This window comes from Chelonia mydas, chromosome 2 (genome assembly GCF_015237465.2).
Source record: "Chelonia mydas isolate rCheMyd1 chromosome 2, rCheMyd1.pri.v2, whole genome shotgun sequence".
In the NCBI taxonomy this organism is placed as follows: domain Eukaryota; kingdom Metazoa; phylum Chordata; order Testudines; family Cheloniidae; genus Chelonia; species Chelonia mydas.
Genome location: NC_057850.1, coordinates 93,604,755 through 93,631,850, shown reverse-complemented (window position 1 = coordinate 93,631,850; position 27,096 = coordinate 93,604,755). Strand labels below are relative to the sequence as shown.

The 27,096-nt window shown below is 41.1% G+C and overlaps 1 protein-coding gene across 4 annotated transcripts in view; it reads left to right on the top strand.

Moving 5' to 3' along the window:
- Positions 1 to 26,274, top strand: part of TMX3 (thioredoxin related transmembrane protein 3) — an 80,538-nt gene extending 54,264 nt beyond the window's left edge. For 2 of the 4 annotated variants that reach the window (XM_043539924.1, XM_027829005.3), the window contains exons 14-16: positions 2,624 to 2,753; positions 4,010 to 4,078; positions 7,074 to 14,507. In XM_043539924.1, the coding sequence (XP_043395859.1) occupies positions 2,624 to 2,753; positions 4,010 to 4,078; positions 7,074 to 7,340 (466 nt within the window). In that variant the 3' untranslated portion in view covers positions 7,341 to 14,507. Of the gene's footprint in view, positions 1 to 2,623; positions 2,754 to 4,009; positions 4,079 to 7,073; positions 14,508 to 25,632 lie in introns of those variants that run through there. The other 2 variants (XM_037892897.2, XM_037892899.2) reach the window with 2 other exon arrangements.
- Positions 26,275 to 27,096: the final 822 nt, after the last annotated feature.

Genomic DNA, 27,096 nt, shown 5'->3' with positions numbered 1-27,096 from the left:
ATATTTGTATACTTTTATATAATATAAAATGTAGTTTTTTTATATTTTTAGTCCCTAGACTGCTTATATGCTGCAGAGGTATCTCAGTCAGTCCTATACTACTACACTGAAATTGCTTAATATTAATTGCTTCCCCACACCCTGGCTAACTAACCACAACGTCATGATTTAAAGGAAGCGTAATCCAGTTCTTCTGCCAGCATGTTGTTTGACGCATCAGGTTCTGGAATAGAGAAGTACTAAAGCAAGGAAAAATTGGAAAGGGTTTATTAGGAGGTCTTAAAAACCTGATGGAGCAGGGGAGCAACAGATAACTCTTTAAAAAAATTGTTATTCTCCTTCCCTCCCCCCCCCCCCCCCAAAAGGTGGGGCGGGTGGGGGGAAGTGGGTGGGTATAAGAATATTAGGTTTTTCTTCCAGCTTATTTTCCTGATCGGGACAGACTTTTGTAGATTTTCAAAAGACAAAATAAAGGGGAGCGCTGGTAAAATAAATAAATAAATCAAGTTAAATGGAAATTTTAATGTTCCTAGTACAATTTTAAACTTCAGTGTAACAGTAGCAAGTGTTGTCACTGTTGTGTGAGTAGAAAGTGGATTTTCTTGTTTTTATTTTGTTTTTGTTTTTTTCTTCACAATTCTTTGTGTGGGATAATTTGCAATTTGGCACCCTACGCAACTAACTACACTATATTTTGTTGCTTGGCTCCTGTTGCATGCACCTCTTGCTACAGTTATCCACTGGGTACTCCTTTTATTTGTTAACAGGAATCTCTGGGGAAAGCCATACTTAGAAATTATCATGTGCTGCAAGCAGCAGAGCTCTCCAAGAGTTGAAATACTTCAAATTCCTGCTATATATGTCTTCTTCATTGGCATTTTTGTAACAGGTTTTAGCCTTTTAGCATATCACAACGCTTTACACTTGAAAGCTGGAAGAGCATGGACACATGCCATATGCCTTCTGTGGTATTCAGTTTGCTGACCATCCAGAAAATTCCACTGTTTTAGGGTTGAACTTTTTAACTTCTAGTTAACATTTTTGATTAACCTCCAAAATTTTATAATTTTTCTCCTGTCATGCCCAAAACAGTCATATGTCAAAATGTAAATTTATAATATTCAGGGAATCTCTTAATATTGGAGAGAATTTATAATTGCTTCCTTCCTAGTTTTTTTAAAGGAAATTATTGAATTAGCATTTTCTCTTTTAACTAATTTTTTAGTCTAATTGTGAAGTCACTAATTACAACTCCATATTGAAGGTTGACCTCATCATTGTTAAAGCAGAATATGTCCCAAGTGTGTGGAATGTGTGACAGTCAGCTATGCCAACCTGTTGATACAAGGAGCATCTGAGGTAGCCGTTAAGATTTTGTGCTACAGTATGAGTTTGATGAAATCGGAATAGGTATTGCTTTTCAGAGTCTCTTGGAGGTCGGAGTGAAAGCCTTATAACATGAGAGGGTGTTATTGACAGTGTTTATAGTCATGTAAAAGTGGCAAGGAAGTAGGAGACTTTTTCCTTCATTTGTTTTTTTTGCTTTTCAAGTTTTGAGTTGAGGTGTGTTTTGATGTAACTGTAAATGTCTCTAATTAAAGGTTCTGTGTGTTTGTTAAATCATAATGACAAAGAAACATGAATAGTTTGAAGCCTTTAACAAGCATCTGTAGCTCACCTCTTGTGTCTAGATTAACTATAATTACATTGTTGATATATGACATTTTAAGAAGTTTAACACAGCTCCTACTCTCCTGGTCAAGCAAAAGCTCATGTATTGAGCTTAAATTGTGTGCCCCAGTTAGAGAACAAAAAGAAAAGGAGGACTTGTGGCACCTTAGAGACTAACCAATTTATTCGAGCATAAGCTTTCATAAGCTTATGTTCGAATAAATTGGTTAATCTCTAAGGTGCCACAAGTCCTCCTTTTCTTTTTGCGAATACAGACTAACACGGCTGTTACTCTGAAACCAGTTAGAGAACACTTAGTCATGCATATAGTTAAGTGCCTTTTTGAATTGGGGCCATAACGCTTTTGAAACACAAGGCTGTCTGCTATATGAGAGCTCAACTAATTGGTTATGTCTGCTGTAGCATTTGGCAGAATATCTACTGCTTAACTGGAGGTTGCATGTACACAAGTATGTCCTAAACTCATGAGGTACATAAGTATTGAAACACACATCAGATCTGTGGAATTAAAAGTAAGCTTTTTCCCCTTTTGTTTATATTGTATGTATTTGCTTCAAAAATCTGACTTTTCCGGTATGGCATTCGCTGAGTCAGGTCATGCGTGCAGCATAAGAACGCACTTAGAATAGCATAGCCTTCAATAGCTCATCAAAATATTGATGCTAAGGAGTACGTTATTTTTAAATTGGGTCAGTGAAAGAACTCCTTTCATCTGTACCATAAAGATAGTGGGGTGGGTGGGTTTTTTTTTTTTTTGTATGAATGACTTGAGGTGGGTATCTCAAGATGGGCACATAAAATTTACTTTCCTTTTGTCTGTATTGTTCTTTAACAGAACATTTAATATTGCATTTCCTGTTAAATGCTCTGAAAATTCGTAGTTTATATTGTTTCTTTGAGTTTCTTATCTGTTTGACTTTAACATTTTCAGTGACTTGACAATCCCCACTGTTGTCGTATTGAACACTTCCAACCAACAGTATTTTCTACCAGATAGACGCATTGAGAGTCCTGAAGACCTGGTTCAGTTCATTAATAACATCTTAGATGGTACAGCCGAAGTAAGTCTCCCACTTTGATCTGAATTTTTTTAAATCAACTGTTAGCTTTTATTCCCTGGACAGTTAAAAGCGGAAAACTTCATTTGGCCACTTTTAGTTGTAATATAGATAAGTGTACATTATCTGTCTGGTTCTCTTTAGTGTATTCTCAGTATATATCCATATTCCTAAATTGTGCATGTGTCCTTGGCACTGCTTTGGATACCCCTGAAAAAGCAGTTACTGTTGGATTTACATATATTCCCTCCCTGATCTGAACTTTAGGCATATGTTTATTTAATAAGCTGTGGCCACTACTCCTCTCTAGGTCATCCTTACTTTCCTGTGTTGTGTTTACTTAGAATTGTAGTTTAATGTTTTCTATTTTGGAATGTGTAGTTCTTAGACTCCACTCCCATGGAAAATTTCAATTTTGTGGAAACTGTATTTTCCATGAGAAAATCATTCCAACAGAAAATTTCTGACCAGCTCTAATTACAGGCCCTATCTTGGTGGCTATCAGATGTTGAGTTCAGGAGAGTAGACTGTCAATCTCTATTTAAATAGCTGTCATCAGACGCAACTTGTTCAATGGTTGTTAATGTTAGTCTCCACTCTTGTGAAATTCACTGACAATACTCAGAGGAAGAAGAGGTTGCTTCTTAGACTGCTACACATAGATTCATGCTCTCTACCTTCCTTTCCACTTCAGAGTTTCTTTTGCAAACTGAGATAGTGGAAGGAACGAGGGGCTAGAGTCTGGGCATCACAACTTCTTATAACATTATACTCAAGGTTTAAATCCTTGAGGAAGCATGCATATGGCCTATAAGCATGAACGATTATCAGTCTTCCAGAGGGCGAATGAACAGGTGAGTGGCTCTGTACTGATAAGCTAGTTGAACTGGTAAGTAATCAATATCACTATGTGGTAGAGGAGATGGTGAAGAATACCAGTACTGCTGCAGCAGTTGACCCTGTTCAGTTGAAGCAAAATGAACTTGTGAGTGAAAAGAGAGTGTCAGTTTTTCAAGAGATTATTGAAACATCTACTTTTGGAAGAACTTGAAAAATGACTAAGCATCATGAGGTACATGAATTTCAACCCCTAATAGCTATTCATTTCCAAGGGAAAAACAGGTACTGGTAAAGCCTTTCAGAGTGACTAAAGGCTGCATAAATTAGGGAGGCAAATGAAACATAAAATTTGAATTTATTATAAAATTTAACTGAACATCAGTAATTATTTTGATACCTGTTTCCTTTTGAAATTTCAGGCACAAGGTGGTGATGGGTTTCTGCAGCGAATCAAGAGAATAATTTATGATGCCAAGTCTACTGTAGTGGTAAGTAAAACCCAACATGCAGTTGGAATGCAAAGTAGAATAGCATCATATTATCAAGGTCAAAAAGACTTCTATACCTTTTCAAAAAAAGATTCAAAAATGCCTTTACTCAAAAGTCACTGAATATATTCCCAGTAATTACACACATTCTGAATTTAAAAAAAAAAAACACCTTCAAATGATTGAAGAATATTCTACAAATTGTTTTGAAATATATTTTACAGAGTACTGAAATGTTGAATTTTTGGTGTCAGAAATATGATGGACAGTTTCCTTTTTATTTCTTGTCAATTAAAGTGAATAAGGTCAAGTTAAAAGACATATCACAGGAGGATTCAAAAGCTATTCAAAAGCTTTGCTTCTGACATTTCTGGAACCTATTTACTGACAGTTATGGAACCTACCTACACTGAAAAATGTTACTGTCAGTCCATTCAGTTAAGTTATAATCTACACTTAGTGAAGTTTTAAAGGTGTATTTTAGGTTACTAGTCTTATTTTTTTGCTTAGAAAAAGTCCAGATGTGGTACTGAGTATCTGTTGTGTAAATGTATGGCTGTTGGGAGAGGTTTCCCTTCTTTTTATGAGTCAATTAAGGTTAAGACCTTGGTGGAAAGATTTGGATAAAACCATTTCCCCCCCACTGCAGACAAGCAAGAAAATCTTATAATAAATTACACACACAAAATTACATTAAAAGAATATGTAAAGGTTGCAAAGTCAAGCCCTCAAAAGTTAGGAAATGCCTGTATTAAAGTTGCCTGTGAGACATTAATTCATCCCCCTTATGCGTATACCTCAGGATACTGTCTTTAATAACATGATCACATACCATTTTTTTCCAGAGGAACCCCCATTCAGTGTACAGCATGGACTGTGCTCATTTAATTAGCAGTTATTCAGTATTTTGGTTTTTTCCTGTTTAATGCGCCCCCCCGCCCCCCGAGCCCGATTTACTGCATATTATTTGCACCCTGCCTGAAGACAAATTATTAATTTTTTATAGGCTTTTAGGTGGTTCTCATGACTACAGTTTGAGTGCTTCACAAACTTTAGTTACTCTGTCTTCACAACACCCCTGTGAGATACTCTTAGACTTTAAGACAAGAAGGGAAGATCATAATCATTGTCTGACTTCCTGTACATCATCTGACTCAGCCACCCACGGCTGTAATAGACCATAACCACTGAGTTATTGATGTCTTTAAATCACTATTTAAAGACTTCAAATTACAGAGAATCCACCATTTACTCTAGTGACCTTTGCTCCATGCTGCAGACGAAAGCAAAAACCCCACAGGGTCTCTGCCAATCTGACTTGCGGGGAAGGGGAGGATTCCTTCCCGACCCCAAATATGGTAATCAGTTAAACCCTGAGCATATCAGCAAGATCCACCAGCCAGACACCTGTGAAAGAATTCGTGGTAGTAATTCAGAGCCCCCCATTAGTGTCCCGTATCTGGCCGTTGGACATATTTACTAACAGCCTCAGATGGGCCACTTTTTATTGTAGGCAGTTTCATCATACAAATCTGTCCATAAACTTATCAAGCTCAGTCTTGAAGCCAGTTAGGTTTTTTGCCCCCTCCCCTGCTCCCCTTTGAATGCTGTTCCAGAACTTCACTCCTCTGATGGTTAGAAACCTTCATCTAATTTCAAGCCTAAACTTGTTGATGGCCATTTTATATCCATTTGTTCTTGTTCCCACATTGGCTCTTAACTTAAATAACTCCTCTCACCATTTTACAGATGCGGGGCTGAGGCACAGAGAGATTAAGGTTAAAACTATCCACTAGGTTAGAGTGCCTGATTTAAGACATCTGGGACCTGATTTTCAGAGTATTTAAAATTATATAGCACTTCATATGTTCAGAATACGGCTCCCACCAAGTTCAGTTGCAGCTGAGAGTGCTCCGCACTTTTTCAAATCATACCAAATATCTCAAGTCAGATATTCCTACAATAAGAAACGCTCAATTAGTGCCCACCCATGAAAGGTTGGTTTAAATTACTTGCCTAGCATAAAATAAGAAGTCTGTGTCAGAGACAGGGATAGAATCCAGTTTTCAAAAGCAACATTCAACGGTCTAAACCATGAGACCATCCTTTTTCTTCCTTCTGTCCCCTGCCTCATTTACTCCATAACTTCCAACATTGGAGAAACAAAGTGGGAGCATGCTCAAGCATGCTTAGTGAGGATGGAATCTTTGAGATTTTAGTTGTTAAACTCTAGCAAGTCTCTACTGAGCTTGTACTAACTGAGGTAGGCTTACAACTTGGCCAAATGCGGACAGATTTTCCTGGGAATGTTAAAAGGCCATCTCTGCACAAAGGCTGTGAAGCCTGGGGCACTAGAGCTTTCCAAAGAAAAGATTGCCAGAATTCTTTTAACATATAAAAATGTTACTTTCCCTAGAAACTCATTCTCAGAAATGTCTCAACTGTTTTGGATAAAATGTATATATCTATATCTCTCTTTATATATGATGTATATATTTTCAATGCCAAGTGTCTGTGTGTGTAAGTAAGTAATATATAAAAATCAGCCTAAAGCCAGCCTAAACCTGGCTTTGAAACTTTCAGCCCCAAACAGTTAAAGTTTGGCAAAGTACTTAAAGACAGGGTCATTTAATGGGAAGTGTCAGGCAACTTTAGTATTAGGTTCTATGCTGGCACATTCCAAACTTCAGTGTGTTTTTAACTGAATATGAGTCTCAATATGAAACTCAACAGTTTCTCATGCCTCTTTTCAAATTACAGAATACATAGTTGTCATACTACTTTTCAGCTTCCTAGTGAAACCATTTCTCTTCAGGTTCAAAGATTTTCATAAGTTAAAAACAGCATTGGCATAATGGCTCTTACACCTTTTCCAAGAAAACTGATTTAATCTATTAGGGTGTTCAGAAATAAATATAGTGAAACTTGTAAGAAATGCTGTAAGGTATCTTAAATATCCCCTAAAGTGCTTTTGACTTCAATTATATTTCAACAGTCTGTATTCAAGAGTTCTCCACTTCTGGGCTGCTTTCTCTTTGGTCTGCCACTGGGTGTCATTAGCCTCATGTGTTATGGAATCTGCACAGCTGATACCGATGGAGGTGTAGAGGAAAATGAGACATCTAAAAAGGAAACTGGAGATAGGGAACTTACAGATGAAGGCAGTGAGGAAGAACAAGAGCAGGAAAACAAAGAAAAATCTGCAGAACTTTCAGATGGAGAACATGGACAGAAACATATATTTGATAAGAAAAAAGACTAAGTTGCCTAGTTTAAAGAATTCTGTAGAATTTCCAAATAGCCTTATTTATTGAAGTGAGTCATTTAATGATGATCTTCACAGAAGAGGACCTTTTGTCTGTATTTTGCTAGTTTTGACTTGCATGTATTCAGATCTTCTTCTCAAATACGGTCGGGGGAAGGGTGGGGACCCAAATGCTTTCTTAATTATTTTTGATTAACATTTTATTATTCTGACTATTGTCTCTGAAGATTAATATTCCTAAACTGTTTGTTCACAGGCAACAATCAGGTAAAATATGCTACATGTGATAATCTAGTAACGTTGTGGCCGACATACATCAGGATCATCTTTTTGTGGGAACAGAAGTGGAAAAGTTGCAGGAAAGCTTAGAATGAAATACGTAAATTTTACAGACCCTTTGAAATTGTGATGGCTAAAGATGGCTTGAGCTTTCCATAAAAACACTCTTATTTTAGCTACTGCACCTTATTTTGAAAGAAATACCTTTTGTACGTTTTAAAGTTAAAGATAATTTGTTGTTATTTACAGAAGTGCTTTGTTATATGACAGTACTAAAATCAATTACTGGCAGTTTTCCCCAGAAGTTGTGTTAAATGCAAGACCTAAGAGAGAGTTATTTATTAAAATAGTTCCTTACTAACTAATATTTTAAACAAGTAAAAATTGTTTGGGGATTGCATTGTAAAGAAGTTTTGTCATGGGAATGCTAGTCCTTGATTGGGCTTTACAAGTAAAACTTACTAATTTTTTTCCTAGTATAAATTATTTACAGATTCTGAAAAATCTGGGTGCAGCTTGATGGTGGAAGAATAAATATAAGCATCCACAGTCGTCTAATCCTCTCATACAGATCTGTAAGGACAGGCTTTAACCAAATACCTTTTCAAAACTTTTTTTGAATGGTTTATGATTCATATTAATCTTAGGTTTCAGAGTAGCAGCCGTGTTAGTTTGTATTTGCAAAAAGAAAAGGAGTACTTTTGGCACCTTAGAGACTAACAAATTTATTTGAGCATAAGCTTTCGTGAGCTACAGCTCACTTCATCGGATGCATTCAGTCCAGCATCCGATGAAGTGAGCTGTAGCTCACGAAAGCTTATGCTCAGATAAATTTGTTAGTCTCTCAGGTGCCACAAGTACTCCTTTTCTTTTTATTAATCTTAGGCTATGTCTACACTGGCAGAGTTTTTTTCGCCAAGAGCTTAAAGAAAACCGCTGTTATGTGTTCACATTGTCTTCCACTGGCGGGATAGCATGCTCACACTTGCGGCACTTGCATCGCCAATGAGAGCAGTGCACTGTGGGTAGCTATCCCACGGTGCAGCTCTCCCCCTTCTGCCACTAGGTTTTGTGGGAAGGCAAAGGGGATCGCAGCGGATGAGGCTTCATTGACCCATGACCCGTCCCAGCATTCCGTGTGCTTCTGTCTTCAGTTCGCGGCATTTTTCAACGTCCCTTGTTTTGCTTTCCCCGCCACATCTATCTGCAGGAATGTATCCTGCACTGCTCTCCACTGCTCTGCTAGCTCTCACTAGCACATTGCAAGTGGCAGTGGAGTTATTCTTGCAGTTACAAAGGCAGCAGCAGTTACAATTGCCTGACGTGGTGTCCGACATTCAAAGCAGCAACATTAGATTGCTTTTGACATTCACAGAGGAACTGAACACAGTGGAACGTCGCTTTTGGGCTCGGGAAACTAGAGCACAGAGTGGTGGGATTGCATTGTTATGAAAGTCTGGGGTGACAAGCAGTGGCTGCAGAACTTTCAGATGCCCTGGAACTGTGTGCTGAGCTCGCCCCAGCCCTGCCGTGCAAATGACCCAAAAGGACTCCCAAATGAGATCTGCCCTCTCGGTAGAGAAGCATGTGGCAATCGCAGTGTGGAAACTGGCGACTCGCAAACTAGTTTGGAGTGGGGAAGTCGACTGTTGTGCCTGTGTTAACGCAAGTGTGCAAGTCTATTAATCGCATCCTGCTGCAAAAGACCGTGACTCTTGGCAGTGTGCGTGAAATTGTGGATGGTGTTGCAGAAATGGGTTTCCCTAACCGTGGAGGGAAGATAAATGGCATGCATATTCCAAATCTGGCACCGGACCACTTTGCGATCAATTGGAAGGGATACTTCTCCATGTTTTTTCAGGCGCTTGTGGATTACAGTGGCATTTCGCTGACATTAATGCGGGGTGGTCTGGAAAGGTGCATGACACATGTATATTTAGAAACACTGGCCTGTACAGAAAGCTGCAAGCAGGGATGTTCTTTCCAGACCAGAAGATCACTGTAGGGGAAGTCAAAATGCCCATAGTGATCCTGGGAGACCCAGCATACCCCTTAATGCCGTGGCTCATGAAGCCGTACACTGGAAACCTAGATAACAGTAAGGAGCTGTTCGACAACAGGCTGAGTAGAGCAGAGTGACCGTTGAACGTGTGTTTGGCCAATTAAAGGCACACTGGTGATGCCTAAATGGCAGGCTAGACCTGAATGAGGAAAATATTCCCATTGTTATAGCTGCATGTTGTACGCTGCGTAAGATTTGTGAAGGGAAAGGCGAACGGTTTACTCAGGGGTGGACTGCCGAGGCAGAACGCCTGGCTGCTGATTTTGAATGGTTTATGATTCACATTAATCTGATTTTGAACAGCCAGATACCAGGGCTATTAGAGGGGCTCAACAAGAATCAGGGATGCCTTGAGGCAACACTTTGAAGATGAAAATCACTAATGTTTGTTGCTATGCTTGGTACTGCAATGATTAATTACATTTGGTATGCTAGGAAACAGTTGTGGTTAAGACCTAGGATTCAACGTAAGGAACTAATAAAAGTGCCTGTTGACTTCCAGGTGCTATGAGGTATCTATCATACCTTGCATGGAAACAAATAAAGAGTGCTTATAATTCAAAAAACTTTGCTTTTATTGCCAAATAAACCACAACACCACATTGACACATACACACAGACACACTTTTGGTGGGGGAGAAGGTACAGGCGGGGGGATGATTTTCATAGCTGAGTATAGGTCCAGCTTTCATTTGAAAAGCTGTCTGCGAGGATGAAGTGTTGAGTAAAGCGTCAAGTGCCAGAAAGGACTGTGTAGGGAGAGTTTGGGGAGTGCATGAGAAAGAGTTCTGAATGTGCTGAAGGGGAGGGCGGGCACACATCTGCTCAGTCTGCAGTGTTACGAGAGTCTGGAGCATGTTTGTTTGATGCTCCAGCACTCCAGCCTCTCTCTGGCATCCCAATTGTAAGAATTCTTCTCTTGTTTTTTCTGCTTTTTGCTTTCCCTCCACTTCTTGCGTTCAGTGTTTTCTGCCTCTGACTGCTGCAGCACCACCTGGAACATATCTTCCTTGGTCCATCTCAGCTGTTTTATTGTCTTGTGCAGATGCTCTGTTGCTGTTGGGGGGTTGATTCTCAAGGTCAAGTCTGGATAGGCATAATTAACAATAAACAGAAGCACTATTGTCAACTACACACGGAGCACTGAAACAGTAACATTAATACACTGCTGGTAACATACCTATCACTTTTTTGGTGATACTAGGAAGCACACATGAGGCAGAAGACCCCATGAATGGTGAGTGAAGCCAGGAGCAGGGGCCTTGTTTATGCAGAAAAGCAGTCTGAAAAGGTTGCGGGACACTTACAGGGAGCAACACTCTAAACTTTCTCACTATTTTCCACGGTTGATGGTCACTATGGAAGATATCTCACTCCTGAGGGTAAGCAGGGAAGCAAGGGTGGATCTGCTACATGCTTGCAGCTTCTACCCGATTCCTATGTTGCTAGCCTGTGTGCTCCATGCCCAAGTAATTGCAGAGTGGTGTGGGAAAGTGTCTCTCAATGGGGGAAGGAACAAAAGCAGCTCTGCCAAGGAACCTCTGGCAGAGGATTGCTGAGTACCTCCAGGAAAGTTTCCTAGAGATCTCTATGGAGGATTCCCACGAAATCTTGGCGTGCATCATCTGCCTGTTCCGCCTAACTGTGCAGGGAAATGCCCAGCACACAGAAACAAAGCCAGCCTTCTACATTTCTCTGCCTTCAACCCGCTTCAGAAATTCACAAAGCACTTACCAGGGGTCTCCTCTCCTGCGTCTGGTTCGCTAGAGAGCAACTTCAGAGACTGGAGTGGAGGACAGCTTCTGACTGGGCTCCACATCATCTTCGGGCTCCACATCTTCATCAATGACCTCTGGGTTAGGTCCACTTCCCACTGGCTCCAGACCTGCTGAAGTATCAATGGTGCTCTTTGCAATGGAGGTGGGGTCGCCACCTAGGATAGCGTCCAACTCCTTATAAAAACGACAGGTCTGGGGCACAGCACCGGAGAGACAGTTTGCCTCCCTCGTCTTGTGGTATGCGTTCCTCAGCTCCTTCACCTTTGCTCTGTCCTGCAGCGTGTCCTGGTCATACCTTTTTCATGCAAGCTGCGTGCAATCTGGCCGTAGGTATCAAAATTCCTTCAGCTGAAGCCCAGCTGGGGCTGGACAGCCTCCTCCCCCAAAACATTTATCAGATCCAGTAGCTCTGCAGTGGTCCAAGCGGGAGATGGTTTGCTGCATGGAGCCTCCATGGTCAGCTGAGAAAATGCGATGTGAGCTCTGCACGCTGAGCAAACAGGAAGTAGAATTTCAAAATTCCCTTGGCTTTAAAGGGGGAGTGGCAGAATGTTGTTTACCTGGCGTCAGGTCAGCAGAGTTGAAACTGCTGACCAGAGTGGTCAGGATGACCGTCCGGAGGCCAATAGCAATGCTAAAATCAAGCACGGTGTCTACACTGGCACTAAGGGGCCAAAGTCTCGGCGCAAAAAGCCCAATAACTCTCATTGGGGTGGTTTTATTACAGCGCTGCAACTGAGGATTTTCAGCGCAAAAGTGCTTTTCAGCACGTACGCCTCTGCTGTTTTGTCGCCAAAAGTTTCCTTCGGATGAAAAAACTTGCCAGTGAAGACCAGACCTTAAGTGCAGATTGTGACTTATTTTTTAAAGAGAAAAACATTTTATTTAAAAAGAAATTTTTGAGCAAGGGTTGGTGTTGATACTTGCGTTTGAACCTACAAGTTGTAGACTGTGGAAGAAAAGTTAATGGAGCCATTGTTAGCACTGATAGAAAGAGGGATATTTGTCAGTGGAATGCATTTTCATTAGCTATTTAATCATGAAAGTCATTTTTAATACAACCCCATGACACTGAACGGGACTACATTTTTTCCAGAGTTGAGATCTCAAGGGATAACCTGTGATTCTTTGGTTGGCATTGATGCCACGGAGATTTCCATAGCAAACAAACTTATGCTCCTCTTTCTCTCAGTACTGAAGCTATATAAGATTCAGTTGGATAGTGAGCCATGAGTTTTTCTAGCTTTGATGTTTTTAAAGGACATATTACAATATAATATATATAATAATGTCTTCTGTATAAGGCAGCTTAATCACTTAATATATTACATGCTATAACACTGAATTAAGAGAAGTAGTTCTAAATATAAATATGGATAATCTTAAATAGAAGATTTTGTGTTGGTATTAATCTACAGGTAAATTGAATTTGAGTCAGCAGCTACAGCATTCTTTTCCCTGTTGTAGAAGAAAGTTGCTTCTTTTAAAATAGTTTAGTAACATCTGGCTTTGTGCAGAAGCTGTAGTGCAGAACACAAACTAAATGCATGACTTGAGAGACTTTGCAGTGAAAGGGTGGCAGATGAGTCCATCATAGAGCTTAAGAACTTATTTTCAGAAACTTATTTTTCTGAACTTATTTTCAGAAAGCTCATTTTCTTTGAGCTGTGGTAATTGACAAATTTGGAATCCTGCATTTTCATTTTCTTTAGGAAAGAGATTCTCCTACTGTCCCTTGAAATGACTATCTTCCTGTAGAAGAGAGAAACATGTGTACTTTTACTTAGCAAATGTAAAAATTGCAGGTGTGTAGTATGGTTTTTTTCCCCCTCCCCCCCAATATGAATTTCCTCTTTTCATTTATAATAAATAGAAATACATATTTTAACTTTGGTTGTAAATAGAAAATTGAGTTATCTTTTTAAACACTTTTTTTTAAGCTGTGGAAGACTTTCCAGACCTTTTAGTCTTTGTTGTCTTACATTTGAAGAGTGAGATGCTTGTAGTTATTTTATATTTTGTTTCAAAACTTCTTTAAACATGGTGCAGGTACAGTTGTATTATGTTACAAAACACTTCACTTAATAGCAGGCCACTTGAGTTTCCAGTAACTTTCAGTGTTGGCACAACTCAGTGCTAAATACTCAAAATGTGAGTCTGAGCAGTGAGGAATATCTTGCTGCTTTATCCATTATCTGTGATTCTGCCTTTTTATTCTGCTGTGGAGATTTCAGTTAAGATATCAGTCTTTTCAGTTAGTTATTAGAGTCTGAATATATAATTTTGTACAAGGTCAAAAGTTAAAGTGGCTTTTTTGGGACTTCACTGCTCATTGTGTTGTGTTTAGAAAAATCTAGATTTTTTTTAACCCCCCCCCCCCCCGAATTCTGTTGCATAGAATTCACTTTTAACCACCACCCCATATGACTTAATTTTCCATAGTCTTATATTGTCAGTAGTTTCTGTTGCTACAATAGTAGCCAAACACTTTGTTGAGAAATGGTCTAGTGGGAAATGGAACTGGAGATGATACCTACATACCCCATGAAAGACAGGGCTCACTAGTGCCTGGTATGGAACATTAAGCTGCCAAATTTCTGGTGGTTTGATCAGTTAGACTTAATAGAAGGGCACGTGTCTGTCAGTCACTTTATGAATTGTCAGGATAACGAGATGTGTACTAACCTACAGAAATCCAAGCTTTAAATGCACTGCCGTTTTCATCAAGCTGTGCTCCCATCTGTGTCTGCCTAGGACGGGGAAATCAGACACACAATTTTATTATATTTAAAATTCCCCTTTAGCTTGAAACATGGGCAAAGACAGGCTTGTGGTGTAAAATGAAAGGATTTTCATTTGATCATGTAAAAAATTTAGTACACTGAGAGGTGGAACAGGTTTTCTATTTTATCTTGGATGGATGCATTCTCTAAAGGTTTCTGAAGATAACTTAATATACTAACTTCTTGAATGAATGAAATAATGCTGCTGCTTTGAAAGTCAAGTGTAAGCCTTTGTTTTTCTACAATAAAGAAATTGAAAAGAGTTTGCTGCCTTTATTTTTTTGGTCATGCTGCATTGTATATGGTTGGACAAATTATTTTTGAAGTGCCAGCATTTCCTATAACGTTCCTTATTCTGTGCCTAAAATGTGCTTATCTTGTTCTGGAAATCTACATGTTAGCTCTCAAAAAGAACACTGGCTTCATCCAATCTGATACCTTACTTCCTGCATTTTGAACTTCTTCATTAAATTCTTTCCATAGACATCTTTCCTATTCCTCTTCTTGAGTTATTCAGTATAACTAACAGTATAAAAATGCACTTAGGAAATGAAATTTTAAAAATGCTGGTCCCCCGGCTTTCCTCAAACTCATACAGGTGTTTCTTCAGCCAAAGGAGGCAGAAGGGCTTTAGTTTAATGCACCCTTTTTAAACAATATTTTGAAACTTTTTTCTAAAGGCAGTTCTGAAAAGTTATACATCCCATGTTTTTTGTGTACTAATTATTATCGAACAACACTTACACAAAAGCTCCTTTACTGGTTCAGTATCTGTTTAGAGATGTTATTCGCCAAACAGGGGTACCCACTTACTAAAAAGTTAGTGTTCAAAAATTAAATGTTTTAAAGTATTGCTTTTGATACTTTAAGTCAAAAATTCATCCATTTGTATGAGTGACATAAAAATGCTTACCTTTGTAAATAGGGTAGAAAAGTTCAACATGCTCTGTTTGGGTCAAAAAACAAGTTGGTTGCTTTTTTCTCTTTCTTTGACTAAGTCCAATACCTTACTGGTAGTAGCTGATTGGTATTTATATTGAAGTTGCACCTAGAAGCCCCAGGCAGGATTGAAACTTCATTGTGCTGGTAGCTGTACAAACATAAGATCCCTTCCCCAAAGAGTTTTAAATATAAAAAGTTTATGCATATTTCAGGGATGCATAGCAGTACAAAAAACTGACTATAGATCATATAGCTCCCAAGTCCAATGATAGAACATAGAAATCTTTGCAGTGTTATGCTCTAACCACAGCTTCTCCCAATATTTTAAAGCACATCAGGCAGTAACTGTCTTTTGTATATCTATTATAGGGCTGTCAAGCAATTAAAAAATTAATTGTGATTAATCGCACTGTTAAACAGTAATAGAATACCATTTATTTAAATATTTTTGGATGTTTTCTACATTTTCAAATATATTGATTTCAGTTATAACACAGAATACAAAGTGTACAGTGCTCACTTTATATTTATTTTTATTACAAATTTTTGCACTGTAAAAAACAAGAGATAGTATTTTTCAATTCACCTAATACGAGTACTGTAGTGAAATCTCTTTATCATGAAAGTTGAACTTACAAATGTAGAATTATGTACAATAAATAACTGCATTCAAAAATAAAACAATGTAAAACGTTAGAGCCTACAAGTCCACTCAGTCCTATTTCTTGTTCAGCCAATTACTCAAACAAGTTTGTTTACATTTGCAGGGGATAATGCTGCCCGCTTCTTGTTCATGTCATCTGAAACTGAGAACAGGTGTTCTCATGGCACTATTGTAGCCAGTGTTGCAAGATATTTACATGCCATATGTGCTAAAGATTCATATGTCCCTTTATTGCTTCAACCACCATTCCAGAGGACATTCATCCGTGCTGGTGACAGGTTCTGCTCGATAACAATCCAAGGCAGTGCGGACTGACGCATGTTCATTTTCATCATCTGAGTCGGATACCAGCAGCAGAAGGTTGATTTTCTTTTTTGGTGGTTCAGGTTCTGTAGCTTCTGCACTGGAATTTTGGTCCTTTAAGACTTCTGAAAACATGCTCCACACCTCATCCCTCTCAGATTTTGGAAGGCACTTCAGATTCTTAAACCTTGGGTCGAGTGTTGTAGCTATCTTTAGAAAACTCACATTGGTACCCTCTTTGCGTTTTGTCAAATCTTCAGTGAAAGTGTTCTTAAAATGAACATGTGCTGAGTCATCATCCAAGACTATTATAACATGAAATATATGGCAGAATGCAGGTAAAACAGAGCCAGAGACATACAATTCCCCCCCCCCCCCCAGGAGTTCAGTCACAAATTTAAATACTGCAATATTTTTTTACCACGTGTAATCAGCATGTCCTCTGGAATGGTGGCCAAAGCATGAAGGAGCATAAGAATGTTTAGCATATTTGGCACGTAAATACCTTGCAATGCCATCTATAAAAGTCCCATGCGAACGCCTGTTCTCACTTTCTGGTGACATTGTAAATAAGAAGTGGGCAGCCTTATCTCCCGTAAGTGTAAACAAACTTGTTTGTCTTAGTGATTGGCTGAATGAGAAGTGGGACTGAGTCGACTGGTAGGCTCTAAAGTTTTGCATTGTTTTGTTTTTGAGCACAGTTATGTAACAAAAAAAATCTACATTTGTAAGTTGCACTTTTACAATAAAGAGATTGCATTGCAGTACTTGTATGAGCTGAATTGAAAAATACTATTTCTTTTGTTTATCATTTTACAGTGCAAATATTTATAATAAAAAATAATATGAAGGGAGCAGTATACACTTTGCATTCTGTGCTGTAATTAAAATCAATACATTTGGAAATGTAAAAAAAAAAAAAAATCCAAAATATTTAGTACATTTCAGTTGGTATTCTATTGTTGAACAATGCGATTAAAACTGATTTTTTTTTTAATTAATCGCGTGAGTTAACTGTGATTAATTGACAGCCCATAACTGTTACATTGGATAATCTTTTTAAATGTGGCTGTACGTACTGACTGAAATCCAAAACCTTGTCTACAGTGGGCTTTTGCCAGGGCTGTGGAACTTGGTTAAATTCTTAAGTGTTTTCCAAATCCGATGGTTCCTAATATGGTCTATTGGGCAGTATAGACATTCCAAAATTGTGAAACTGCTAGGGTTGGGGTTTTCCAAGCACAAAGTACACTGGGTAAAAGAGAATAATCTTTTGCTCTTCTCTAGCACCTAAGACTCAGGCACTAACTTTATGAATTTCCCTTTGTTGAAAATGTTTTGTTGCCTTCATGTCAAAACATTTCCTTGGCCATCTGAGGTGAAGCAATTTCTTGCATGATAGGCTAGCGGCTTACCAAAACGTTGAATTTGCGATAGTTCCTCCTGGTGTTGAAACCAATGAAATTCCCATGGCGGGGAGGGGTGATGTGTACCAGCAGAGCACAACTATTATTCGTGTTCCTTCTAGTTCTGTAACAAAAAGCCATTTGTGTGTTTCTCCACATTTGTCCTCCTTTCTGTTACTTGTCTCTTCTCTGTTCCACCCCCAGGTTCTTATTCTTTGCTGCTTCTTTTTTCTCCACTTTTTAACTTTAGTTTTACTGCTACTTTTCTTTATTTTCACCCTTAGAGTTCTGGAGCACCATTTTGGTTCTAGCTCCTAGGTTTCCTGTTGCCTACAAATTTCTCCGCTGCCAGCTTCAGAACATGGTGTGGGAGTGATCCGCTTGAGCTACTTTTTAGCAAACTTGTATGTGAAAGCAAACTCCGTTTTCTCCCTGTACTGTGCCCACCTCTAAGCAACACTATTCATTTTCCCTCCTGAATACCAGTTTTACACACCAGTATATTCAAAGCATGATGGAGTACTTTACAATATCCACCTACAGCTAGAAGAAATATTTTCCTTCTGTTTTGAGTTCACACCAGTTCCCATATTTTTACGTTTATTATCTAGATGGTAAATTAAATCTTAAATGTAAGCAGGCAAAACATAAGACTAAGGGTATGTCTACATTATGAAATTAGGTCGAATTTATAGAAGCTGGTTTTTTAGAAATCATTTTTATATAGTCGATTGTGTATGTCCCCACACAAAATGTTCTAAGTCCATTAAGTGCATTAACGTGGCAGAGTGCTTCCACAGTACCGAGGCTAGCTTCGACTTCCGGAGTGTTGCACTGTGGGTAGCTATCCCACAGTTCCCGCAGTCCCCGCCGCCCATTGGAATTCTGGGTTGAGATCCCAATGCCTGATGGGCAAAAAACATTGTCGCGGGTGGTTTTGGGTACATGTCGTCAGGCCCGCCCTCCCTCCGTGAAAGCAATGGCAGACAATCGTTTTGTGCCTTTTTTCCTGAGTTACCTGTGCAGACGCCATACCACGGCAAGCATGGAGCCCGCTCAGCTCACTGTCATCCTATGTCTCCTGGGTGCTGGCAGACGCAGTACTGCATTGCTACACAGCAGCAGCAACCCATTGCCTTGTGGCAGCAGACGGTGCAATAGGCCTGAAAACCATCCTCATCGAGTCCGAGGTGCCCCTGGCCACCTCAGTAAGGTTGGTCAGGAGTGCCTGGGCAGACATGGGACTAAATTAGGAGTGACTCGACCAGGTCATTCTCTTTAGTCCCGCCGGCAGTCCTATTATACCATCTTATGGCGTGCAGGCAGGAGATGAGGATGGCTAGTCGTCCTATTGCACCATCTTCTGCTGAGCAGCCAGGAGATGCGGATGCCTAGCAGTGCTACTGCACCATCTGCTGCCAGCCAAAGATGTAAAAGATAGATGGAGTGGATCAAAACAAGAAATACACCAGATATGTTTTGTATTCATTTGCTCCCCCCTCCCTCCCTGTGTGAAATCAACGGCCGACAATTGTTTCGGTGAGGTCTGTCAGGGGCACCTTGAAAAATTTAATGGTGATTCAGTCCTGCCTGAAATACCAGGGGGAAGGATAGCTCAGTGGGTTGAGCATCAGTCTGCTAAACCCAGGGTTTTGAGTTCAATCCTTGAGGGGGCCATTCTGTGTGACAGTTCTTCTTTCTCCTTGATGTAAAGCCACCCCCTTTGTTGATTTTAATTCCATATAAGCCAACCCTGTAAGCCATGTCGTCAGTCGCCCCTCCCTCCTTCAGAGCAATGGCAGACAATCGTTGCGTGCCTTTTTTCTGTGCAGACGCCATACCACGGCAAGCATGGAGCCTGCTCAGATCACTTTGGCAATTAGGAGCACATTAAACACCACACCCGTTATCCAGCAGTATATGCAGCACCAGAATCTGGCAAAGCGAAACCGGGCGAGTAGGCGATGTCAGCGTGGTGATGAGAGTGATGAGGACATGGACACAGACTTCTCTCTTGCCACAGACCTAGCAATATGGGCATCATGGTGCTAATGGGGGAGGTTCATGCGGTGGAACGCAGATTCTGGGCCCGGGAAACAAGTACAGACTGGTGGGACCGCATAGTGTTGCAGGTCTGGGACGATTCCCAGTGGCTGCGAAACTTTCGCATGCGTAAGGGCACTTTCGTGGAACTTTGTGACTTGCTTTCCCCTTCCCTGAGGCGCAAGAATACCAAGATGAGAGCAGCCCTCACAGTTGAGAAGCGAGTGGCAATAGCCCTGTGGAAGCTCGCAACGCCAGACAGCTACCAGTCAGTCGGGAATCAATTTGGAGTGGGCAAATCTACTGTGGGGGCTGCTGTGGTGCAAGTAGCCAACGCAATCAAAGATCTGCTGATATCAAGGATAGTGACCCTGGGAAATGTGCAGATCATAGCAGATGGCTTTGCTACAATGGGATCCCCCAACTGTGGTGGGGCCATAGACGGAACCCATATCCCTATCTTGGCATCGGAGCACCAAGCCGGCGAGTACATAAACCGCAAAGGGTACTTTTCAATAGTGCTGCAAGCACTGGTGGATCACAAGGGACGTTTCACCAACATCAGAGTGGGATGGCCGGGAAAAGTACATGACACTCACATCTTCAGGAACTCTGATTTGTTTCAAAAGCTGCAGGAAGGGACTTTATTCCCAGACCAGAAAATAACAGTTGGGGATGTTGAAATGCCTATAGTTATCCTTGGTGACCCAGCCTACCCCTTAATGCCATGGCTCATGAAGCCATACACAGGCACCTGGGACAGTAGTCAGGAGCTGTTCAACTACAGGCTGAGCAAGTGCAGAATGGTGGTAGAATGTGCATTTGGATGTTTAAAAGCGCGCTGGTGCAGTTTACTGACTCTGTTAGACCTCAGCGAAACCAATATTCCCACTGTTATTACTGCTTGCTGTGTGCTCCACAATATCTATGAGAGTAAGGGGGAGACGTTTATGACAGGGTGGGAGGTTGAGGAAAATCGCCTGGCTGCTGGTTACGCGCAGCCAGACACCAGGGCAGTTAGAAGAGCACAGGAGGGCGCGGTGCGCATCAGAGAAGCTTTGAAAACCAGTTTCATGACTGGCCAGGCTATGGTATGACAGTTCTGTTTGTTTCTCCTTGATGAAACTGCCCCACCCCCCTTGGTTCACTCTATTTCCCTGTAAGCTAACCACCCTCCCTTCCTCCCTTCGATTACCACTTGCAGAGCCAATAAAGTCATTGTTGCTTCACATTCATGCATTCTTTATTAATTCATCACACAAATAGGGGGATAACTGCTAAGGTAGCCTGGGAGGGGTGGTGGAGGAGGGAAGGACAAGGCCACACAGCCCTTTAGAAGTTTAAAACTTTAAGACTTATTAAATGCCAGCCTTCTGTTGCTTGGGCAATCCTCTGGGGTGGAATGGCTGGGTGGCCGGAGGCCCCCCCACCATGTTCTTGAGCGTCTGGGTGAGGAGGCTGTGGAACTTGGGGAGGAGGGGGGTTGGTTACACAAGGGCTGTAGCGGCGGTCTGTGCTCCAGCTGCCTTTCCTGCAGCTCAGCCATACACTGGAGCATATTAGTTTGATCCTCCAGCAGCCTCAGCATTGAATCCTGCCTCCTGTCATCATGCTGCCGCCACCTATCAGCTTCAGCCCTCTCTTCAGCCTGCCACTTACTCTCTTCAGCCCACCACCTCTCCTCCTGGTCATTTTGTGCTTTCCTGCACTCTGACATTGTCTGCCTCCAAGCATTCATCTGTGCTCTGTCAGTGTGGGAGGACAGCATGAGCTCAGAGAACATTTCATCACGAATGCATTTTACCGCTTTCTAATCTTCACTAGCCTCTGGGAAGGAGAAGGTCCTGTGATCCTTGAAACACATGCAGCTGGTCGTATTTAAAAAGACACATTTTATAGAACAATGGGTACACTCTTTCAGGGTAAACCTTGCTGTTAACATTACATACATAGCACATGTGCTTTCATTCCAAGGTCGCATTTTGCCTTCCGCTACCATGTGGCTAGCCCCTCCCACCTCCCCCTTCCCTGTGGCTAACAGCGGGGAACATTTGTGTTCAGCCACAGGCAAACAGCCCAGCAGGAACGGGCACCTCTGAATGTCCCCTTAAGAAAAGCACCCTATTTCAACCAGGTGACCATGAATGATATCACTCTCCTGAGGATAACACAGAGAGATAAAAAACGGATGTTGTTTGAACACCAGCAAACATACACTGCAATGCTTTGTTCTACAATGATTCCTGACTACATGCTACTGGCCTGGAGTGGTAAAGTGTCCTACCATGGTGGACGGAATAAGGCTGCCCTCCCTAGAAACCTTTTGCAAAGGCTTTGGGAGTACATCCAGGAGAGCCACGAATGCCAGGGCAAATTAATCATTAAACACGCTTGCTTTTAAACCATGTATACTATTTGAAAAGGTACACTCACCAAAGGTCCCTTCTCCGCCTCGCGGGTCCGGGAAGCAGCCTTGGGTGGGTTCGGGGGGTACTGGCTCCAGGTCCAGGGTGAGAAACAATACCTGACTGTCGGGAAAACCCATTTCTCTGCTTGCTTGCTGTGACCTATCTACAACTTCATCATCATCATCTTCCTCGTCCCCAAAACCTGCTTCTGTGTTGCCTCCCATCTCCATTGAAGGAGTCAAACAACACGGTTGGGATAGTGGTGGCTGAACCCCCTAAAATGGCATGCAGCTCATCATAGAAGTGGCATGTTTGGGACTCTAACCCTGAGCGGACGTTTGCCTCTCTGGTTTTCTGGTAGGCTTGCTTCAGCTCGTTAAGTTTCACACGGCAATGTTTCGGGTCCCTGTTGTGGCCTCTATTCTTCATGACCTGGGAGATTTTGACAAATGTTTTGGCATTTCGAAAACTGGAATGGGGTTCTGATAGCACGGATTCCTCTCCCCATACAGCAATCGGATCCCGTACCTCCCATTCGGTCCATGCTGGAGCTCTTTTACGATTCTGGGGCTCCGTCACGGTCACGTCTGCTGATGAGCTCTGCACTCACCTGCAGCTTGCCACGCTGGCCGAACAGGAAATGAAATTCAAAAGTTCGCGGGCCTGTTCCTGTCTACCTGGCCAGTGCATCTGAGTTGAGAGTGCTGTCCAGAGCGGTCACAATGGAGCATTCTGGGATAGCTCCCGGAGGCCAATACCATCTACTTGCATCCACAGTAGCCCAAATTCGACCCGGCAAGGCCGATTTCACCGCTAATCCCCTTGTCGGGGGTGGAGTAAGGAAATCGATTTTTAAGAGCCCTTTAAGTCGGAAAAAGGGCTTCGTCGTGTGGATGGGTGCAGGGTTAAATCGATTTAATGCTGCTAAATTTGACCTCAACTCCTAGTGTAGACCAGGGCTAATAAACCATAAATAGAGGTAGAAGAAAAAATAAATTGGCTTAGGGAGGATTCATATATGAGTTTGTGTCAAGAAAAATAAGATCAGAATTAGCCAATAGTGAGGCACATCACAGACTACATTATAATTTTGAGTTAGTGTATTCTGCCATAACATTCTACAATTCAATTATCATAGGCAACAAAGACTGGGACATGGGCAGTTATGCCCAGTGGGTGGAGCCAAGGGTCAGAATCAGAGTCAGATGCCAGAGCCAAGGATCAGAGCCTAAGTCAAAAGTCATTAATAGGCTCATAAAGATGCTGGTATGGCTGTAACATCTGCCCATCAGTACAACTTACTATGAGAGATTCTCCATCACTTGAAGTCTTTAAATCAAGTTAGAATGTCTTCCTAAGAGATGCTCTCTATCTCAACCAGAAGTTAGAGGGTTGTTGCAAGAAGCACTTAGTGAAATTCTGTGGCTTGTATTATGCAGGTCAGACTAGATGGTCATAATAGTCCCTTCTGCCTTAAAAAACAAAAATCACTGATGGATTTTAGACTTACAGGAAAATAACTAAAGGCCTGGATTCAGGCCCTCTTCCTGAATTATCCATGGGAAGGAGCTTGTGAGAAAACTCTCCGGGGATCGCAGCATGGATCATTCTATCATGGTGCAGAAAGGTGGTGGTCTTTCCTTCAAGTCAGTGCTGAGTCAGTTCTAACATAGTGTTAGAGGAGTACTATGATGTTGTACGTGTTGTCTTTTGATTGAAATGTAAAACTGGGGTCCATTAAACATCCCACAATATTTTTTTCTTAAATTTAAGGGCAGAATATTAAACCCAATGTCCTGACTAAACTGTGTAATTACATTCTGTCTACCTAGATGATCCTTGCAATTTAAAATACATTTTGGTCCTAAACGGTTGTGTGGTATTGATTTGTACTATTACATTGTTGCAACACTTGATACTAGAGGTGGGTGCATTGCAGCGGGGTTTGAAGTGACTCCTCATGTGGTGTACATATCAATTTTTTGGAAAAACATATTGAAATCTGTCAAAACTATTGTATATAAATGCAAAATAATATTTAGAATACATGGAAATTAAAATCTGATATTTTAGTTTTGGAGCAGTTGAAATTGTTTGTTTTTTGTCAACAAAATGGACGTATTAACTTTTTAAAAGATAATTCCAAAATAAGTTTATCATAAATGTCTGAGTTCTACTGCAATAGAAAATAACTTATAAATTAAGTTATGCATGAAAAGGTAACTGCAAAGCAAAAATGAGGATAAAGTTTAACTCATATGTAATATGCCAAATATCACCACTGACCAGACTGAAATAACATTAATTTGCATCCCCGCTACCACAAGTTGCAAGGAATAATGTAATGGCTTGTGATGATATCATTTTTGTCTTATCACTTTTGTCTGAAATATTTTTTGTGAACTAGGAAATACCAAGAGAATTTCGTGATGGGTTAGGGAGGCAGCAGAAGTATTTAAGAGTTAGGCAGAGGGGGCCCTGTGGAACAGTTTTTTTACCTGCACTAGGATGTCCCATGAATCCTCTGTAGATATCTCGAGGAAACTTTCATGGAAGTAGTCTGCAATCCTCTTCTGAAGATTTCTGGGGAGGTCTGCCTTATTTTTTCTGCCGCGGTAGGACACGTTCCCACACCACTCAGTGATTACTTAAGCAACCACCAAAGGGATGTATTGCAGCACATAGGCTAGCAGCATATGGGCCCTGTCTGAGGCCAGACGCCTGCAGGATCTATTCCCTTTCAGCCTCTGCTATTCTCAGGAGTGAGATATCAGCTAAAATCACCACTGCCTCTTGAAAATAGTGCCAGTATTCAGTTCAATTGCCCTATACATATACTCATGCCCATGAGCTATCCCCTCCTTATTTCCCCAACTCGCCCCCTGTTCCCTGGGCCATTCTCACCATGGCTGGGACTGCCGCTGTGCTCTATGAATCATAGAATTGTAGGACTGGAAGGGACATTGAGAGGTCATCTAGGCTATGTCTATACTACCGCGGTAAGGCGACCAGTATGTTAATAACATAGCTGAGGTTGAGTTACTGTGGTGTCTACACCATGCTGGGTCGATGGGAGACATTCTCCTGTTGATTTACCTTACTCCTCTCATTCCCAGTGGAGTACCGGGATCGACTAGAGAGTGCTCTACCATCAATTTAGCAGATCCTACCTCATTTTCACTGGCCTTTACTTTGTGAGACGTCAAATTACTACAAAACTTTTTGGTGAAAACTGAAACAAAAAAGTCATTTAGCACTTCTGCCACTTCCACATTTTATTTTATTTTTTTCTCCCCTCATTGAGTAATGGGCCTGCCCTGTCCTTGGTTTTCCTCTCGCTTCTAATGTATTTGTAGAATGTTTTCTTGTTACCCTTTATGTCTCTAGCTAGTTTAATATCATTTTGTGCCTTGGCCTTTCTCATTTTGTGCCTACGTGCTTGTGTTATTTGTTTATATTCATTCTTCATAATTTGACCTAATTTCCCCTTTCCTAGGGAGGAGTAAGGATGCAGTGCTTGCACAGTTTGTGGATCAAAGGGAGTGAGTTTAGTATACCAAGCTTCCATTTATCACATGAATATACTTGCAATAGTACCTCTATGCATTGTATCTTTTGCAGGTGGAAATGTGGCCTTAAGGGTCTCTCCATCCACACTAGCAGAGCGGCTCAGTCAGATAAGGAGGTGAAGGGAGAGGACATGGGATAACCTGTTCCAAGAGATCCTGAAAGCCTCTGGAGGATCACCCTCACAGACAGCATGGCCAGGGATAGAGCGGAGAGTAGAAAGGCACAGGAAAAGGAAAGGGACGTACAGCAGGAGATGCTGGCACTTTTCAAGCAGCAAACAGATATGCTGTAGACTCTTATTGATCTTCAGGTTGAACAGTCCCATGCTCACCTCCCTCTGCAGCCTGTAGAGAATTGCATTCCGAGACCTCCCCTCACCATACTCTGTGTGATGTCCAGGGCCACCACTTGACCCTGAGGAAGAATACAGGCAATCACAGCTGCTCATACACTGACCTGTGAAAGACACGGTTGGTGTATGTGTTTGTGAAATGGAAATGACTGTTCTTTCCCTTTCAAACATTTTCACCTTTTATTTATTAAGTTTTTTATTAAGTTATAAATGTCTGTTCACCTGGGTATGGAATAAGTCTATTTTTGGAAACTTAATTCATCTTTATTAGTTCACAACATATGCTGGCTGGGGCTGACATCCTTCACAGATAATAGTAATAGATGAATTTTCAATGTTATATTACTACACACACAGCATTCATTGCAAGGTTCATACCAGCATGCAAAAGAGCAATGCCAGGTAGAGCTGCCATCAGAATACTGGATTAGATGGACCACTGCTCAGATGTGCTATGGTAATTTCTATGTTCCTGTGTTCACCAAAATGAACTACAGAAATATTTTTGTAACCCCTGCCCCCCCGCCCCTTTCCTCCCTGGGCTACTTGGGAGCAGGCAACACTTATCTGTGTGCCTGGGCACCTGATGTCACTGACAGCAAATGAGATCCTCAGTATCCCAGTGGTTATGTTGGATAGGTGGGAATCCTCTGCTGAAGTCCCTTTACTCCTAAAGAAATTTAAAATTGGTGGTGCCTTCACCTGGCTGGCCCCTGTACACACTCAGTGGTGTGTCTTGGAAACCTTCAGGAATAAACCTATTATAATAATAAGCATCATCATATGTGGCATGGGTCTGACTCAAAAATACCAATTATAAATAATATACATCCAATATACTTAAATTAGAATTAACACACCTTTACTTAAGAAACAGAGTATAACAGACGAAGATTAAATGTCACTACTAATTTAAATCCACGGGGACAGTTGAATAAAATCAATTAACAAATATAGTATACAGTAATAAATGAAATTTATCTAATTGGCATTTACACTGCCGCCATTTATCCTACCCTGCAGCGTACACTACTTGGGATTTCAGAGTTCTAGACACTTGCATGGGTGCACTTGAAGATCTGAAGCTGGAGACAGCACTCTGCTGGTTCTGTGTATCAGTCAACAAGCTGCATAACCCTGCTGAAGACTGAACCAAATGTCAA